Raw genomic sequence first — 17654 nt, 5'->3', positions numbered from 1 at the left:
TATCTACTTTTCAAGTCTCGCAGCCTTGCTCTCATCTCTCCACCACTCACATTGCTTCCTCCTAATCCCATCCCCTTCAACCCTAGTGTTACCGAAAGGCTCCATCCTCAACTGCAACCCGGGCTTACCCTCACCTTCATCCGCATAGAGCGGCCAGTATGGCACACCTGTCCTGTTGCCGGCATTTGGATCACCTAGCGCAACAAAGTCGGAAAAGTAAGCATTCAACAACTCCTTGCCGACTTCGGGGTACTGAACACCGCCAGCACCGGCTGGCTCAGCCCAAGTGTATTTTGTATCGGCGGTATGAGGTATTCCCTTCCAAGTGGGGAACGTGTTGTTTGTAGCGAAGACCATCTTATGCACCGGTACGTCGGCAGCGGACATACGGAGAGCAGTTTCTTGGCCGGCGCAAACGTACATGTAGTCTGTGAGGGCGGCCGAGAGACGGTTGTATTGAGTAGAGTTGGAGCTGTGGACGTATGGCCCACTGTCCAAACCTGTGGGGTCGGGGTATAGCTCCTCAAGATCAGATAGGTCTTCAGGTGTGAGACCGGGGATCAGGTTCTTCATGAAGGCAAGGAATTCATCGTTGGTCTCGATATCGCCGGGTGAATAGTATTTTGCTTCATCGGGAACGTTTGTCGTGATGGTGGGGATGCGGTAGAACTGGCCGTTGAATCCAGAGGTTGAACCGGCTTGTTCGAGAAGGGGGCCACCGCGGGTGGGCTGGAATGGCCATGTGATGGCATATTCAGAAGCGCGCCATATCAGAGCGCTAGCGTTCTGAATGGCAGCAGCGGGGACAGAACGCAAACAGCTGAGAATCTCGGTATCGGTGCTGTTGGCCACAGCGCTGCAACCTGTAAGACCTAGGTATCGCGAGAACTGCTCTTGGTACAGGGGGTAAGACGCGTTGGGGAACGCTCGAGCGGTCACACTGCCGGATTGGAGAAGAGCTTGGGAAAAGAGTGGTGCGGCGCCCTCAGTGGTGTTATAGTTGTGGAACAGATGGATGCCGACTGAGTGCGCACCAGCGGAACGACCTCCAATGGTGACGCGAGAAGCGTCGCCTCCAAAAGCGGAGATGTACTTTTGAACGAATTTGAACAAGGTCTCCTGATCTCGAAGACCCAGGTTGAGAAGTCCTTCGCGCTCAAAGACTGGAGAGGGGAGGAAACCCCAAGAGTTTACCTGTATAACATTAGGCTTGATTGTACAGAAAAGAATGACCATACTTGCTCTGTAGTTGAAGTTCACAACGATCAACGGCTCCTTTGAATTAGCTACGAAACTCGGGCCATCGAAACTCCTAGCACTACCAGCAACGAAACCACCCTTTGAGAGTCAAGTCAGCAAATGCAGCACATACCCAATCCTTCTTACAAACTCACCCCATGTATCCAGATTAGCACGGGCAACTTCTCGTGCGCGCCAACACCCTGCGGTCGGAAGACGTTCATGCTCAAACATGCCTCATCCATCTCGTACGTAATATCCAATGGATCCTGGTAACACGAGTATCCATAGCTCGTTGCATTCTTAACACCATCGAAAGGCTCTGGCGCTCCAACAGGCGCGAACCTCCCTTCTCCAACAGGCTGAGAAGCATAATCGATTCCGAGCCATGCGTCTACAGCGCGTGGTAGAGGTTTCTTGGTCAAAGTCTGGGAGACTGTCGTGCCGAGGAAAGTGCCATAGCCGGGAAGCGTGACTTCAGATGTGTTGTATGCAGCTGAGACGCCAGACAGGCTGGTGAGCAATGTGACTGTGGTAAGAAGGCGCTGAGCCATGTTGTGTTGACCCATGATGGCGTCAATGTGGGAAACTAAGGTTGACACGACGCGTTCGCACACCAACGAAGCTACGTCGAGCGAAGCCATCATGGAAGTGTATATAACGACATATGATGCCTGCGCATAGTTCCGAGATCGGTCATACAACCTTGTAACTGCTCTGTATTCGTATTGATGTTGACTCCACTACCGTCTCCACTACCCCACAGTCTGGTAGTAGTCAGGTCTTGGTACCTGCTTCATGCGGCGGTGAACGAGTAACGCGGAGATACGCGTTATGCCGACTCGTTATCTTTGCATCGGGATTTTACCGGTACTTCTTTAGGAGCCGATCGCTATCATCGGATCGCATCCGACGCGACGGATGTTGATAAGTGTGAACGGGTGTTGATAACTGTGGAGATGGGAAGATGCAGGTTGAGCGAGCCAGTGAGCGAAGGTTTCCCGAACCGGGAAAAGACACCCCGAAGCCGAGCACCCTAAGCATGATGGAATGGCAACAACAATACATAGATACAGCACTCTGCTCACAACTCTCTGTTAAGCTAAGCACCTTTTGAGGTTGACACTTTTCCATATATCATTCGGCACATCACAGCCTATATCAAGGGATAGTGACCCGTATAAGTTGGTGGTTGTGTCAGAATAATGCATTCCTTGAGCCCCAGTTCGGGCAACGGCGAACAGCCTTCCAAGACAGGAAACATCTAATAAAGACAACCAGAGAATATGCTGTACTCCATACTCCATATCATGAGCATCGTCATCGTTACAAGCCTCCACTTTACGAGCCTCCATCAAAACCCTTGTCTAATTTCTTCAGCGCCTCTTCAACCTCAACTGCCCTCTCTTCATCACCCCTCAAGCCTTGTACCCTAGGCAAGCCACGCATAACCTGTTGCACCATATCCTCTAGTGCCTTCGGATCCCTCAAGCCACCGCTCATCCTCGCCATCTCACCCAACGCAGCAGTAGTAGTAAGGTCGTTCTTGCCTTTACCCTTGCTGTTGCTATTGCCCCCGATATCTGAGCGAGACGTTAGTGGCTGGTTCTGACTCTGATGCGCAGGCGAAGATTGAGGTTGACGCTTGCGCAACATCACTTGGCCTTGTTTATCCATGTAGGTTTCGTACCCTTGTTGGTCGAGCACTTCGTCGGGTACACGGATGTTGACGGGTGATCTGTTGCTGCTGCTGCTACCACTACCACCATTTCCACTACTACCACTGCTTTCGCCTGGGACAGCCGTGTTTGGGTTTGAACTTGATGTAGCTTTAGGTTTGGCGTTGGCGTCTTGATTGACCTTTTCCAGAGCGTGAATGCGGTCTTGATTCTCTTTGTTGCCTTCCATGAGGAAACGTAGACACATGATGGCGTGTTCCCGAATATATGGGTTATGCTCGTCGTAGGAGCAGCAATTGAGGACTGCTTCGATACCGCCGAGGGGACGGATTTGATCTTGAACGTGCTTGTTCTTCCACACTAGGGAGCTGAGGACGAGAACGGCGAGCTTCTTGAGATTGCGCCATTCAAAGTCGGAGGGTTCATCAGCCGCTTCGTCTATGTATGGTCGAGGTGACGGTGAAGTTGGTGGGGGTATGTATGGTTCAGCTGCAGCAGCTGTAGTATCGTATGGCCGCTCAACAGCGACTGGCTGCGGCTGTGGTGGCTGCTGCTGCTGTTGCTGCTGTGGCGAAGGAACATCCACTTCTACTGGTGCTGGAGGTGGTGGGGCATGCTGAACGTTCCTCAGGGGAGGCGGTGATAGCTGACCCTTGGGTATCGCTGCATCTAACTCTTTCAGAAGGGTCACTAGTTCGTGAGAAATTTCCCAGTTGCTCAACATCCTCTTCCACGTCTCATGTTCTGTGAGAATGGCAAAGAATTCTAGGTATTGATAGACACCTTCATACATGCGCTCCATATCCCAGAGATTCAGAGGAAAGTCTTCCGGCTGAGCATGGCCGGCGCGAATTTGGCCTTGAAGGAAGATGAGAGCGCATGTTTGCGGGATGATATGACGACGGAACTCGGTAAGTAGAAAGTTGACCATATGGACATCGCCTTGGTCCACTTGCGGGTGATTTGCTTTGAGGTGGCCCTTCGCAGGTTGAGCACGGGCTTGTCTGGCGCGGAAGATGTTGGTAAGAAGCTTCATGATGACTGCCTGAGCCGGAGAGATGATGTCTTTCGATCTATCGCAGTGTCAGCAGGGTTCTATCTCTTGGGTAAATGTACTTACTCGGACTCCCTAAAGGCATGGTAAGCAAATGGCAGTAGTTGGTTTGCAAGAATAGCTTCCATGATCTTGACCATGAATTTGAAGTACAGCTCTTCCTCGCGTAGATCCCAAGCTGCAACAAAGATCAACAGCTCTCTAAGAAGATTCCGGCCATTATCCTGCGCAAGGAGCAAGTGACACCGCACACCATGCATGCTCCTAACGCTGCTGAAAACAATCGGGTCCGAGTGATAACCAGGTTGTCCCTCTGTTGGCTCAACGATGCCCGCCATAATTATCATAGGTAAGACTTCAATTTCGGTAGGCCCCAGAATTAGTGGAACATCTGTAAGCAGCCCTCGGCCTTCATCACCAGGTATGTCATCGTAATCGTCATCATTATCATCGTCATCCTCTGGCGGAGGAGAAGTAGGAGACGCTACGTCACTGATTAGCCCTGATGGACGGTCGGGGTCTGGCTCCAGACGCTTAAGCAGATCTTCTTTGCCATTTTGGAGGATCTCCGCACCGAAGGATGGCGGGTATGTCACACGGAAATCGATCTCACCTGCCGGGGGAGACCGTTTGATGCTAGGATCTAGTAACGAGTCATCCATTGCTGGTTTTGGGGACTGCTTCTCCGCTGCGGTTTGGGATGCTTGTTGCTCGCGGCTAGATTCGTCGCCAGGGAGAGCGGTAATTGAAGAACGCATCCTGTCAACCTCGACTTGAAGTTGATTGATGCTCTTTGCCAGTGCTTGTACACTCTCTTCGTTCTTGGCATGCTGGTCTACAACTTTGCGATATGTGCTGGACTGGGTGATCTGGTCGCGATACCTGGCAACTACATCCGCGTACAGCATGTTCCATTTCTGGAAGAATTAGCCAAGACCTGGGTAGTGGAGTGGATGAAGCTTACGTTCTTCTCTTCCTCGCTCATCGTCTGCCACCTGCGCCTGCATTCGGCGGCGATTTCGTTGGCGCCTGCTTTGACACCATGATGTATCAGGGCCTTCTTGACATCGTTGCCCGTTTCGCCAATGTACAGCAGGAAGGGCGAGGACGCAGGTTGCTGTGGGATTTTGAATGTGTCTAAGCTACGCGCTGCATTTGTTGGTAGTGGTTGTTCCTCAGGTGGCGGTCCTTGATCTTGTGGGAATTCATCCATCTTGTACTTCATGTCGGCAAAGTTCGGTAGTTCATTGTCGAGGTGGCTGTCAAACAGTTCGATCCAGAGCATAAGCTTGCGCTGCTCGTTGCGTGCGATGAGGTTGTTGAGGAACTGCAAGCATGTAATGAGAAGCTTCTTGTATGCATTGATGACACCCTGCCATTTATCTTCGTCCTGGGTCCCAGCCTCGCCGTCGTAGCCGCGTGCGGTGACTCGTACACAGACATTGATCAGCGCAAAAATGTCCTTGTCGAACAGCCTGTCTGCGCTCAGGTTCTGGACCTTCTCTCCATGTACCTGTACATTCCGGGCTATACACACAAGCTGGTTCAATCTTTCCAAATCCCTAAGCAGACTCGGGGAATAGCTTGCGATCAACGGACCCGATAGACCTTCGTATTCTGGGGCGGCAGGATCCGGCGCAGCGAAACATCGGCGCTCGAGTGAGGGTATAGCGGCTTTCAGCACGCCGGCAAGATCGTCCCAGAACTCCCACGAGAGGCCGAGTTCTTCGCGCAGTTCCAAGCTTTTCCGCGACTCTTCTAGTGTCTTCTTGACCACGTCCCGCTCTAGCATACGCAACGTATCGTCCCTGACATAGCCTGGGTTGTGGAAATGTACGGTATAGGGCGCGAGCGCCAGGCGGAGTCGGGTAAGATAGGGTCGCGCATGTATGCCGCCTGAACTATCGGGACGCTCAGACTCGCCCATGCTCTCGGTATCGTTGATGCTGCCTTCGGCCATGCCTTCGCTCGTTTCCGTCTTCAGGTCGGGTTGTGACAGCGCGCGACGGTCCCAGTCATTCCACAATTGATTCTCGGCGAGTAGCGATCGGTAGACCCATACACGGATGGGTCCTGGTGCGCGTAGGATGCGGTAGAGGTTGTTGGAGGCCAGTTTTTCGGCAACGTTGTGGTATTGCGCCAGCGCTATCGGTGCAAAGGCGAGGTGAGCAGAGTCTTTGGTCGTGTCTGCAAACGGCGACGAAACATGGAGAGTCGTAGGCGGCGAATCGGAGTGCGTGGAGGAGCTCGAGTCGGAAGTCATGGTTGCAGGCGGCGTTGACCAAAAATTTACACGTCGGCCGCCAGGAGGTTACCCCACTATCCGCGCCCCGCCATGACATCTGACGTACTAAAATACAGAGTCGGTGGTTTGCCAGCCTTTTTCGTCTGAAGTCGTGCTACATGGTTCCTGCAGCTTCACTCACGTTGTCGCATCCATGTATTCACTCGTGCCAAAACATCAAAAAGTTCAAGTTTCAACATCTTCGATTCATTCATGCCAATAATGGCGTTTGGGATATATATGTACGGAGCATATGAACCTCGAGTAGGCATAGTTTTTGGCCCGGCGAGTCTAGTGGTACCGTTTTTTTTTGATCTTGGAACGAATGTAATGTGATTCATGATACATGGGATGGTATCTGTCACGGACATGGATTGTTCCGATGGCAAAGCATCTTTCAGCTTTGCTCTGCGCTGTGCAAATGTGCACACGTAACCCTCAGAAGGGTACGCGATGAGAATATGACATATCAAAGAGAATGGGGATGATAGAAACGTGATGGTGACGTTGTGTGGACATGTTACATACCCTCGGCCTTGAGTCTGGCCGCCATGAAACGGCTCACCTTCTTTGTTTTGCCATCTCGTTCTTCGACAATCGGACTCTCTTCGTCCTCGTCGGTAGCCTTGAATCCACCCTGTCGCTGGATGAATCGATTGCGCGCCTTGTGGTACTCCGCTTGAATCTCGCGGTTCAGAAGAACTGGATCAAACTCATCAGGAGCCTGAGGTTCCGACGGCAAGGGAGCGTGCTCGGTTATAGTGTTGGCTATTGTTCGTCCAACAGGGCCACTTGGTACAGGTGGTGGTTCTGGTACAGAAGGAGTCGGCAGCACCTGGGGGGCAGTATTTGCTGCAGCACGGGCACTCTTGAACTTGGATACTTTGGCAGGCTTGGGAGGCTCAACTGGTGCTGCAGGAACTGCAGACCGCTCAACGATGGTATCGGACATGGTTGGAGTTGATTTTGCCACTGGCTGGGTAGCTCGAGCCGGTTGCTGTACTGCTTTTGGTGCCTCAGAGATGTCCAGGTTATCGGCAAAGCGTACTCCTTTTTTCTTCGGCTCCTTGGTATCATCTGTTGCTGGCGTGGCCGAAGAGGTGCCCAGAGATTCGTCGAACTGATCGTCACTCTTCACACGCATTGTGCGAATGTCTCCGATGTGCTCTTCAAGGGTGTGCTTTCCCGACTCAGGCCCCACGTTCTCAAGCATACGAGCGCCTAACTTCTTCTCGAGCTCCATCATTTGCTTTCGGTAGTCTTCGGTGATGACTGGCTTAGTGCTGCGACCGTACTCGTCTTCCTCTTCTTCGTCTTCGGTGTCATAGTCGCCATAATCGTCGTCATCTTCTTCGTCCGAGTATGACGCAGTAGGCTGGTCCAGATCAAGTTCGGCGACAATCTGCCCGATTTCTGACATGCCATATTGCAGCATTTGCCTCCTGAGCTCAGCTTCCTCTGGTGTCTCATCGCTTGGGATGATAGCATTGGACAAGTCCACATCGTCCTGTTCGAGGTCGATGGCACGCGTGCCCTCTGGGAAAAGCAGTGAGGCGACCTTTGCAGCCTCATCTTCGTCATTGTCTGGTACCGCTTTGGCAGCCGGTTCGACTTCGACCTTTTCGGAGAAGGACACAGCCTTCCTCGAAGGCGCTGGTTTTGAAGTTTGGCTGTCGGTCGTGGCAGGAGGGGATTCGGAAAGCGGCGGAGAAGACATCGAATCTGACACGGTGTGTGAAGCTGGTGTGTCTTGAGCCTTTCCTTCTGCATTCTTCTTCTCCAGCTCAGCTTTTTGGATGCCAGCTTTGCGCAGAACCTCAACAAGCTCAGCTGCGGCCTTGCCCGTCTGGTTGACAGAGCTCGAGACCTCATTGCCCTCGTCATCCAGTTCTTCTTCGATGTCCATCATCGGCTCGCCCTCTTCGTTGTCCATGCCTGGTTCCAACAGGACGTCGACGCCAGCAAGCTTTTTCTCGGCGGTGTCAAGATTCTTCTCGATAGTAGCACTACTCGTCCGAACATAGTCAACGCGTCTAGAGATCATGTCAATAACTTGGTTAGCAGTGCGTTCCGATGGCGAGTTCTTGCAGAGCAGCTCCTCAACTTCTTTCTGGTCCAGCAGGGTAAGTTCGAGGTCGCGTGCCATCTCACGTATCTGTGAGGGCGAGGGATCGCCAGCTTCTTGAATCTCTTCTTTCAGCGTCTCATACTCAGCCTCCCAGGTCGTCCAGTGGGAGAGTGCTTTACGCAGCTTATCGACATTTTGCTGCAGCTGCGCACGACTGCGCTCGAGCTCCTCTAGAGCGCTCTGTGTTGAGGCTGTCATTTTGTTGATGTGGTGGGAGGATGAGTGCGAGAGAGGAAGGAAAGGTGCAGGAATTTTGTGTACGAGAAAAAGCGCGGGTCTTGGCGGCTGGCCCCACAAGGGAAACCATGCTACGCCTGCATACAGATCGCCGGTCTGTCGTTTGTCAGACAGAAGGAGTACGTGAACCTTACTATCGCTGATATCATCCCATCATATACATTCATAGCTGCCCGGTCATGCTTTCAACCTCATAAAACGACCAGCGGCTTCTACACGCTGAGTCAGCACCATCCTTCGACTTCCCGAGGCCCCATATCCGTTAAGCTTGGAAGCATATCTCCGCCACAACCTCCGCCATGTCGAAATCGCGCGGCGCCGACGCGTCTAAGCAGCAAGATGGCGGTGCGTCCCTCTCCAAATCCCTTTACAGCTTGTCTTTGCAGCAAATGCCTCGTTCCATTTCTCTTGCTGACGATGCCTCAGACTCGTGCCCTGTATGCAGGTCGTCGCGCTTCCTTAACTCCAACATGCAGTTCAAGATCAACCCAATATGCTACCATAAGATGTGCGATACCTGCGTAGAACGATTGTTTGGCAAAGGCAACAGTATATGTCCTGTTGCAGGATGCGCAAAGACGCTTGCCTATAGGAACTTTCGGAGGGCAACTTTCGAGGATCTGAAGGTGGAGCGAGAGGTGGACCTCAGGAAGAAGGTCATGAAGATGTAAGTGCGACGCATCGACCCTTGTAACATGTAGCTGACGGCCATGCAGCATGAACAAAACAGAAGACGATTTTGAGACGCTTAGGGACTACAACGACTACCTCGAGCAGGTCGAAGAAATCAACTGGAATCTCATCCTCAACATCGACGTGGACGCGACCTGGGCGAAATTGAGAAAATTCGAGGCTCTCCAAAAAGCCGAACAAGAAGCCGCCGCTCGCAAGGGCCCTGCACTCAAAGATGATGTTGACGGCGGCTTCGTGATCCGCGGACTCAAAAAGCGCGTCGCGCCACCCGTAGAAGCACCCTTCGACCCATTCGGCGGTTACACCATCGCACCACAATATTACGTACTTCAGGACAACTACGATGTGGACTGGTATGCACGTATGAAGAAGGATTCGGCACATCTGGTGGGAGGACACAGTTTGCAAGACTATTGCAGTCGGACACTACGCGAAGCTTTCGGTGGCCTAGGTGTTTTCGTTGAAGACGAAATCACTGCGCGGGAGGCTCCCTCAATGTCAATGGATGCGGACGTTGGCACAGAGCATGCCGCGGCTGCAGCCATGAATGGAAGGGATGCCATCATGGACGACATTTTCTAGTTTCTTGCACTGTGATACCCGGCATCATGCCAGCATTGGGCGGCGTTCAAGATAGCGTGTCAATAACTCTGATAACATAACTTCTTACTCTCTTCATATTCTACTTCTCCCGACCTGCCCTGCTGCGCCTTGATATCCGATATCGTCATACTCAAACTGCTCTTCCGGCAGCGCATACCCATCCCCTCCCCTCGCCCGTTGGACTCGTGCCGCGACTGGATTTGGATTGACATCCTCCTCTCCCAATTCACCGTCTCTCTTCCCATTCCCACCATCCAGCACATTCAATTGCTGAAAGACGCCTCTCTTCCTCGCGCTCCTCATAACCCTGATGTCCAACCCCAACGCCAGCGCTGTCGCCACAAAACCCAGCAACGCAAAACTGAACAGCGCCTTGTACATCCTGCACACGCTTATCCCTGCCTCCGACTCCCAATTCTGCGCATTGCATACATGTGCCAATGTTCCTGAGCACCACCATGCTAGCAGAGCAAAGGACACGGTCCAGAGAAGTGCGAGGGCGGCGTTGAGGGTCAGGTTGAGGGATGCAGATAGCCCGTGACGGATATGGAGAAAGATGGTACAAGTGAGCGCGGCGAGGGTGAAGAGCGAAACTAACATTAGCTGAGCAAATGTTAGTATTGTGATGCTGTATGTGGTAGGGATACATACCAGAATGAATGTCCAAGGTAATCTATACCCATCATGCGATAATTCACGCAGGAAATAAAACATAACACTTGCCACTACAAGTGAGGAAAGTAATTGTGCGCATCGTATGATGTGGAAAGGTAGGAACGGGTAGGCTGTAGGCTTCACCCGGTTTTTGCGCATTGCCATGGTTGGATCGAATACGCAACGGTAGGGACTTCAACGTCTTGCGAACAAGACTCAGTATGTTAGACGACAATGGTGGTGTAAGTGGTTGATCAACATTCGCCTCTTCCAAGCTTGAGAGGCGGAGAAAGACTAAGTTAGGGGTCCAGCTGGCCTGGCACCCTGGTCTGACCAGCTTTCAGCTTTCTCGTATTGTAATTGTTGCGCCGAAATGGCACCTTACGAAAAGAAAGCATCCGGTCGAGATGCATGCTCACCATGGCTGGAGACTGATCTTTAGCTAGAAGGTGGGATGAACTTAGTTTTAGGATTGCGATGTCGTACCTGCTGATAGAGGACGGGACACTGACTAGCGCGGATATCCACGCGCACCTCTCTAGGATGGCTTACTCTCATTCAACAATGCCTTACTCCTTCACATTTATCATTCTTCCATCCGTAGCTCTGCCGTGTGTGCGTATCTAGACCAATGGTGAGGTATTCTTGGCGGTACGCCTAAGCCTTGCAGTCAAGGTCTTTGCACATACTACCATGGCCACTGCTATATAAGACCGATGGAGCGTAATGCGACTCGCGCGTTGTGTGCTGTCACGCGAAGGGCTCTTAGTTCCCGCTCATTGCCTCCCGGGTCCACACTGCAGCAGAGCATCCGAGGACTTCGGACCTTAGATTGATTTCGAGGGCGTGTTTAGACCTCACGAACCTACGGTTCCTCGTTAGGTGCAGTCTGACGTTGCACTGCCATGAGAGCACGACTATGACAAAGATCGAGGTCGAAAGGAAAGTCATGACCAGGCGTCCGGCTTAATTATCTACTATACCCGGTAGACAGGCGTAAATGCGCAGCCAAAAGTGGGCGCTCTGCCGGTACCTTGTCCCGTCTCGCATCGGATAATAGCAACAAACGATTCCAGGCCGCTCCTGCATATGGAATCTTAGATCTCGGACTCGGCTCTGCATATCGCTAGTATGCATTGCCTAGCTCGGTGGCGCTGACATGCAATTTATATCAAGCTGGTATGCTCGAGAAAGAGCTTTTACGAGGCTTCACGTTCTTCGTCGACCGTATAGACATCTGGAGAACACGGTGCTTCTCTTTGCGGCAGAATTATGAAGACATTCACTTCCACATTACTTGTGTCCGTGCTGTTATGGCATGGCAGCGCAGCAGTTGTCGGGCGAGAGGAAGGTCTGCCAGTTAATTCTAGCTCTTACGATTTTGTACGTTGCTTTCAGAAACCTGGAGTCCACACTTCAGCTCTAAGGATAATCTAACAAGCGATAAGATAGTCATTGGAGGCGGGACTGCAGGTCTCGCGGTTGCTTCGCGCATCAGTCTTGGCCTTCCAGATCTCAGCGTCCTCGTCATAGAAGCTGGACCCGATGGCCGCCAGGAACCTGGAATCTCCGTGCCGGGAAGAAAAGGCTCAACACTCGGAGGCAAATACGATTGGAACTTGACCACCATTGCACAACCCAGTGCCAACAACCGTGTCTTCGCGCAAAACCGTGGCAAGGTCCTCGGAGGTAGCTCTGCGCTCAATCTTATGACGTGGGACAGGACTTCCAAATTCGAACTCGATGCCTGGGAAAAGCAGCTCGGTAACAAAGGATGGAACTGGAAGAGTCTTTATGCGGCAATGTTGAAGTGTGAGACTTTCCTCCCGTCGCCTGCATATGGCACCGAAGGAGTCGGTACAACTGGGCCTATTCGCACACTCATCAACAGAATCTTCCCGCGACATCAATCGACATGGTATCCTACAATGAATGCTCTCGGCTTGGCGACAAACCGAGAGAGTCTGAATGGCAACCCCATCGGCGTCTCGACTCAACCCAGCAATGTCAGCCCGAACTACACTCGCTCCTACGCCCCAGAGTATCTCAAACTCGCCAAAGACAACCTGATCTTGAAGCTAGACACCCGTGTGGCTAAGATTGACTTCAAAGGAACAACTGCCACAGGAGTCACCCTCGAAGATGGTACTACAATCACTGCGCGGCGGGAAATCATTCTCTCAGCTGGCTCCTTCCAGACCCCCGGTCTTCTCGAACTCTCCGGTGTCGGAAATGCATCACTCCTTGAGAAACTTAGCATCCCCGTTGTCAAGCACTTGCCATATGTGGGCGAGAACCTCCAAGACCACATCCGCATCCAAGTCTCCTATCAATTGAAACCCGAATACCCTTCCTTCGATGTCCTCAAGAACGCCACCCGTGCGGCTGCCGAGCTAGCCTTGTATAACGCAGACCGAGAGTCACTCTACGATTACACAGCCAGCGGCTATGCATACTTCCCCTGGGGCACTGTCAGCAACGAAACGGCTTCTCAGCTCCGTATCCTCGTTGACAACGACAAGAGTTTGGTTTCCGCAACCGACAAATTGAAGAAGACATACTTCTCCCCGGCTTTGAGCACCAAGGTACCCCAACTGGAAGTCATCTTCTCAGACGGCTACACTGGCCTCAAAGGCTATCCTGCTGCCAACTCCTCTCAATTCGGCATCGGCACTTTTGCACTGATTGGCGTTGTGCAACACCCTCTCAGCAAGGGCAATGTTCACATCAGCTCCCGGAACGTGAGCGACAAGCCCCTTATCAACCCTAACTACCTATCCCACCCCTACGATCTCGCAGCTGCTACAAATCTTGCCAGATATCTGCGTAAGATCGCCTCTACGAAGCCAATGAGCGAGGTCTGGATCGAAGAGTACGAGCCGGGCAATGCAGTGCAAACTGATGAGGACTGGCGAAAGTATGCGCTGGCGAACACATTGAGTATCTACCATCCTGTTGGTACCGCTGCGTTGCTTCCGGAGAAGGCTGGCGGTGTTGTGGATTCAGAGCTGAAGGTCTACGGTACCAGGGGGTTGAGGGTAGTCGATGCGAGCATCATTCCTCTTTTGCCGAGCGCCCATCTTCAGACGCTTGTGTATGGAATCGCCGAGAAGGCGGCAGACATGATCATTGGTGAGCATAAATAGATGTTGTAGTATTGGATAATCGATATGACGCAAGATTTAGAGCTGAATCTCGTCTTCACGGATTATGATGCTGTCTGCATACGACCTAGCGTTTGATGATAGATAGATTCATAATAAGCGGGGGTTCTCGACTGCACGCCTCCCCGACTCATTTGGACTAGTTCCTCTTCCCCGCAGTGTAGGGCCGAGCCGGATGGCGACATTTGAGATGTTGCCGATGCTGACACATTGCTGTGGCACTCCCACCAATGCGCCCTGTGGATAACACTCCGAATGCCGGCCGCGCATTGCAACGACTTGCTTACCAGATCCAATGCCGACGGCAACACTGACGATGGTTACAACTCCGATGTAGAAGATGACATGCAGGAGACCCCCTCCACAGGAGCTACATAATACAGAGCTGAACCGGGAGACTTTCGACACTTGATCAACAATCCATATCAATTCATACTACATCAAACACACATTTTCACGAGATGGCGTTCTCGATAGGGATGCCCTGGAACGAGGGCGAAGAGAAGATGCATCGCCTCCTCCGCGTTCCACCTCAAGATAACCCAACATCGGCTATGCTCACACCACAGGCCAGTTTCATGTTCCAACGTGCTCCTCTACTCGCACTCGGAACACTGGATGCACAATCCAGACCGTGGGCGACGCTATGGGGTGGCGAGCCTGGTTTCTCTGAACAGCTTGGTGGAGGTTTCATCGGCACACGAACACTCGTCGATGGCACGAATGATCCTGTGGTGCAAGCGCTAACAAGTGCAAACGAGAAGGGCGAGATGGCTCAGGCAAAAGACGGTGGCAAATTAGTAGCAGGTTTAGCTATCGATCTGATGACGAGGAAAAGAGTCAAAACCGCCGGGCGTATGGTTGCAGGAGCAATAAGGGACATCGATGTTGAGATCGAAGGGGAGGCAGACAGGAAGCAAGAACAGATCCAGATCGTCACGAAGATAGAACAAAGCCTAGGAAACTGTCCCAAGTATCTCAATCAATACGAAATACGCCCAGCACTGGTAAACGCAAAATCAGTATCGCAATCCTCGGCTTTATCAAAAGAAGGGAAAGAACTTATCGCGAGATCTGACATGTTCTTCTTATCCACGACAACTGAGGATGACATGGATGTCAACCATCGCGGTGGACCAGCGGGATTCGTTCGAATGATAGATTCAAGCACCCTTGCATACCCCGAGTACTCTGGAAACCGGCTTTATCAGTCCCTCGGTAATCTAATGCTCAACCCCAAGATTGGTATCGTGTTTCCAGGTTACGACACTGGAGATGTCCTTTATCTGACCGGCACAACTGATATCCTCGCTGGTGCAGATGCAGCTGCCCTATTACCCGGTAGCAATCTGGCCGTCAAGATTTCCATCTCAGAATGCCGATTTGTAGGCAACGGTCTGCCGTTTCGTGGCTCGAAGAAGACACCTAGCCCATATAATCCGCTCGTGCGCACCCTTGCTTCTGAAGGGAACATACGCGGCACACTCTCGGTTTCTCACACCATGGCGTCTTTGACCAAGAAAGAGGTTCTCACGCCTAGCATCGCTCGTTTCACTTTCACTGTAAGAGATGGGATCACATATCAACCAGGGCAATGGATTGCCCTGGACTTTAGCAAGGAATTAGACATTGGGTACGAACACATGCGCGATGATGATCCTGGAAGTTTGAACGATGACTTCGTGAGGACGTTTACCATTTCCTCCATGCCTAATAAAGCCCAAGGGAAAGAAAGTGAGTTTGAGATGACCATACGGAACGTCGGTACTGTTACACGGTTCCTCTTCCAGCAGAATGAGCGGGCTGGGTTGGAGATAGGTGCCCTTGGTGTAGGGGGTCAGTTCAAGATCGAAAAAACTGATGGGCGTAAGGTGGTTTTTGTGGCTGGCGGAGTGGGTATCACGCCGTTGCTCGGACAAGTTGGTGGGCTGGGTCTGGAAGCTGGAGGATTCAAGTTGATTTGGGCCGTACGGAGTGAGGATATGGGGTTGGTGTATGATACGTTTCGACGGTATCATGGGCTAGGAGCTTGTGCGACAGTGTTTCTGACAGGTGGCAGAACAGACGGGGACTTAACTAAGATGAAGGATCAGGTGAAAATGGAGGCTGAGGTTGTGGAAAGAAGAATGACGAAGAGTGATATACAGGCGATGCAGGCTGATACATGGTACGTGTGTGCTGGAAAGGGGATGAGGAAAATAGTCACAGGATGGCTAGAAGGACAGAAAGTAGTGTTTGAGGATTTTGATTATTAGGAGCGTAGACACAGTGAATTCGTTGTATTATCGCTTCGCTATAATTGGCAGCATTCAGAAATGCTTGGGTTCTCATGAAACTCATAGGTGAAAGCTCCAAAACGTGCCTTCCTTATTTTCCTGAGTGACTGTCAGTTGAGCAGCTTGACGACTGCACTTTCTTAACCAACCCTATGACGTTCTTATTATACAACGGCAGCTTATTCGCACCTTCCGCCAGCGAAGATGCTCACTTAGAACTACATGAAGTGGCTGCTGCGTCTTCACCCTCAACTTCTCTACATTACTGTTATCGTCGTGCATCAATCACCGTACGACATTCTCGCAGCAGCTCCTCTATAATCACGCATCATGACGGCACCAACTACAGAACAGACGATTACTACAGCTAATAGCAAGCATGAAACAGCGAAGAAGTGGCTGCGGCGACATCTGCGCAAAGTGGCATCGCGCCAAACACTGAAGAACGACGACCGCTCAAACGAGATGCAACGAAAGATTTCCCTCCGGCGTCCGCGCACAGCACCTTCAACAGAGCTTGCACAAAATCTTGACGATGCGCCAGCATTTCCACTGGTCCCAATTGACGTCGAGCAAGTTTCACCTCGAGCGCCAGTCTTACCTCCGATCCGTCCCGCAAGACCAAATTCGGGCGTTATACGGGATGTTAATGCCTGGTTGGATGCCAGCGTAAATACGCCTTCGCCTCCTCTGATGGGAGGACTTCCCTACTGGAGGGCGGCGACCAGCCCTGGTGTCAAGGATACACCCGTGGCGCAACATGCCGTTCCATTGACTGGAGTACTCAGAATCGCCAGGCCATCGACAGCTAACAGCCAGCAAAGGATAGCCTTCCGTCGTTGCGCCAAAAAGATGCAGGTTCAAATACCTTCACTTCTGCGCACCAAATCTCAACGCCAGGTAGATCGAAAGCACAAAAGACAATCGGCGTCGATGCCACTCTTAGCCATCTCCTATGAGGATGTCAATGAAGCCCCCGCTCCTATGCTCATGTCTCGGTCTGGATCTTTTCTTCGTCCCGCCATACAGCCGTCAACACGATATCCCTCCACACGAAGCAGTGCTCTTGTATCGGTTGATCAACAGCCGCGTCAAGATCTACCCTTGCGTTCGGGTACACCAAGAAGTGTGCGACTTGGCGATACTGACAGTGTCTTCGAGCGGCGCGTCAACGCCATATTCATGCGTACGGCACGAAGCGGGGACAGCACTCGACCATCAACGGCAGCTGCCTGTCTTACTCGAGAAGACTCCATGGGCGATCTGTCTGATGCACCGACGTACATTTCTGGGCTACCACCGCCGTCCTACCGTTCTCGCCCCGAGTCTTTTCTCACCACCTCTTCCTTCGGCTGCATCGATGGCATGAACCCTGCGCAACGCCAAATCAGTCAGCAGCGAGCAGTACTACAGCGAGGAATGAAATGCAAGCTGAAGAGGTTCGCTCATACATTTGCGATATGAAAAGCGATGACAGATGAGCAAGTCCGAAGTGAAGGCAACATCAAACAGAGCGCGACACCAGACCACGATCACGATTGACGAACGAGATGACGCAAAGAGTATGAATTACACACCATACGACTGCTGGGGTTTGAGAGCTGGTATCTTCGTAGGTACAAAAGAGAGACACCCCCGAACAT

The 17654-nt window shown here is 51.9% G+C and overlaps 7 protein-coding genes across 7 annotated transcripts; 3 read left to right on the top strand and 4 right to left on the bottom strand.

Annotated features, from left to right (window-relative positions):
- Nucleotides 1-3: 3 nt before the first annotated feature.
- Nucleotides 4-1883, bottom strand: GT037_006362 (acetylcholinesterase precursor; the record flags this gene model as incomplete). The annotated part of the gene is made up of 2 exons (XM_038931409.1): nucleotides 4-1338; nucleotides 1395-1883. The coding sequence occupies 2 exons, from the start codon at nucleotides 1881-1883 to the stop codon at nucleotides 4-6; spliced, it is 1824 nt and encodes a 607-aa protein (XP_038785906.1).
- A 697-nt stretch (nucleotides 1884-2580) lies between these two features.
- On the bottom strand, nucleotides 2581-6235 carry GT037_006361 (uncharacterized protein; the record flags this gene model as incomplete). The annotated part of the gene is made up of 3 exons (XM_038931408.1): nucleotides 2581-3991; nucleotides 4039-4889; nucleotides 4937-6235. 3 exons carry the CDS (start codon nucleotides 6233-6235, stop codon nucleotides 2581-2583), a joined length of 3561 nt encoding a protein of 1186 aa, XP_038785905.1.
- A 541-nt stretch (nucleotides 6236-6776) lies between these two features.
- Nucleotides 6777-8582, bottom strand: GT037_006360 (uncharacterized protein; the record flags this gene model as incomplete). Its single annotated transcript, XM_038931407.1, has 1 exon — nucleotides 6777-8582. The coding sequence occupies one exon, from the start codon at nucleotides 8580-8582 to the stop codon at nucleotides 6777-6779; it is 1806 nt and encodes a 601-aa protein (XP_038785904.1).
- A 338-nt stretch (nucleotides 8583-8920) lies between these two features.
- Nucleotides 8921-9896, top strand: GT037_006359 (rna polymerase ii transcription factor b subunit 3; the record flags this gene model as incomplete). The annotated part of the gene is made up of 2 exons (XM_038931406.1): nucleotides 8921-9288; nucleotides 9338-9896. 2 exons carry the CDS (start codon nucleotides 8921-8923, stop codon nucleotides 9894-9896), a joined length of 927 nt encoding a protein of 308 aa, XP_038785903.1.
- A 93-nt stretch (nucleotides 9897-9989) lies between these two features.
- Nucleotides 9990-10736, bottom strand: GT037_006358 (uncharacterized protein; the record flags this gene model as incomplete). Its single annotated transcript, XM_038931405.1, has 2 exons — nucleotides 9990-10520; nucleotides 10569-10736. 2 exons carry the CDS (start codon nucleotides 10734-10736, stop codon nucleotides 9990-9992), a joined length of 699 nt encoding a protein of 232 aa, XP_038785902.1.
- A 1107-nt stretch (nucleotides 10737-11843) lies between these two features.
- On the top strand, nucleotides 11844-13717 carry GT037_006357 (choline mitochondrial precursor; the record flags this gene model as incomplete). The annotated part of the gene is made up of 2 exons (XM_038931404.1): nucleotides 11844-11954; nucleotides 12020-13717. The coding sequence occupies 2 exons, from the start codon at nucleotides 11844-11846 to the stop codon at nucleotides 13715-13717; spliced, it is 1809 nt and encodes a 602-aa protein (XP_038785901.1).
- A 479-nt stretch (nucleotides 13718-14196) lies between these two features.
- On the top strand, nucleotides 14197-17475 carry GT037_006356 (oxidoreductase-like protein; the record flags this gene model as incomplete). The annotated part of the gene is made up of 3 exons (XM_038931403.1): nucleotides 14197-15728; nucleotides 15795-15902; nucleotides 16386-17475. The coding sequence occupies 3 exons, from the start codon at nucleotides 14197-14199 to the stop codon at nucleotides 17473-17475; spliced, it is 2730 nt and encodes a 909-aa protein (XP_038785900.1).
- Between the last annotated feature and the right edge of the window lie 179 nt (nucleotides 17476-17654).

Source organism: Alternaria burnsii (assembly GCF_013036055.1).
Source record: "Alternaria burnsii strain CBS107.38 chromosome Unknown 752, whole genome shotgun sequence".
Taxonomy (NCBI): domain Eukaryota; kingdom Fungi; phylum Ascomycota; class Dothideomycetes; order Pleosporales; family Pleosporaceae; genus Alternaria; species Alternaria burnsii.
This window is presented reverse-complemented; position numbering and strand designations above follow the sequence as displayed.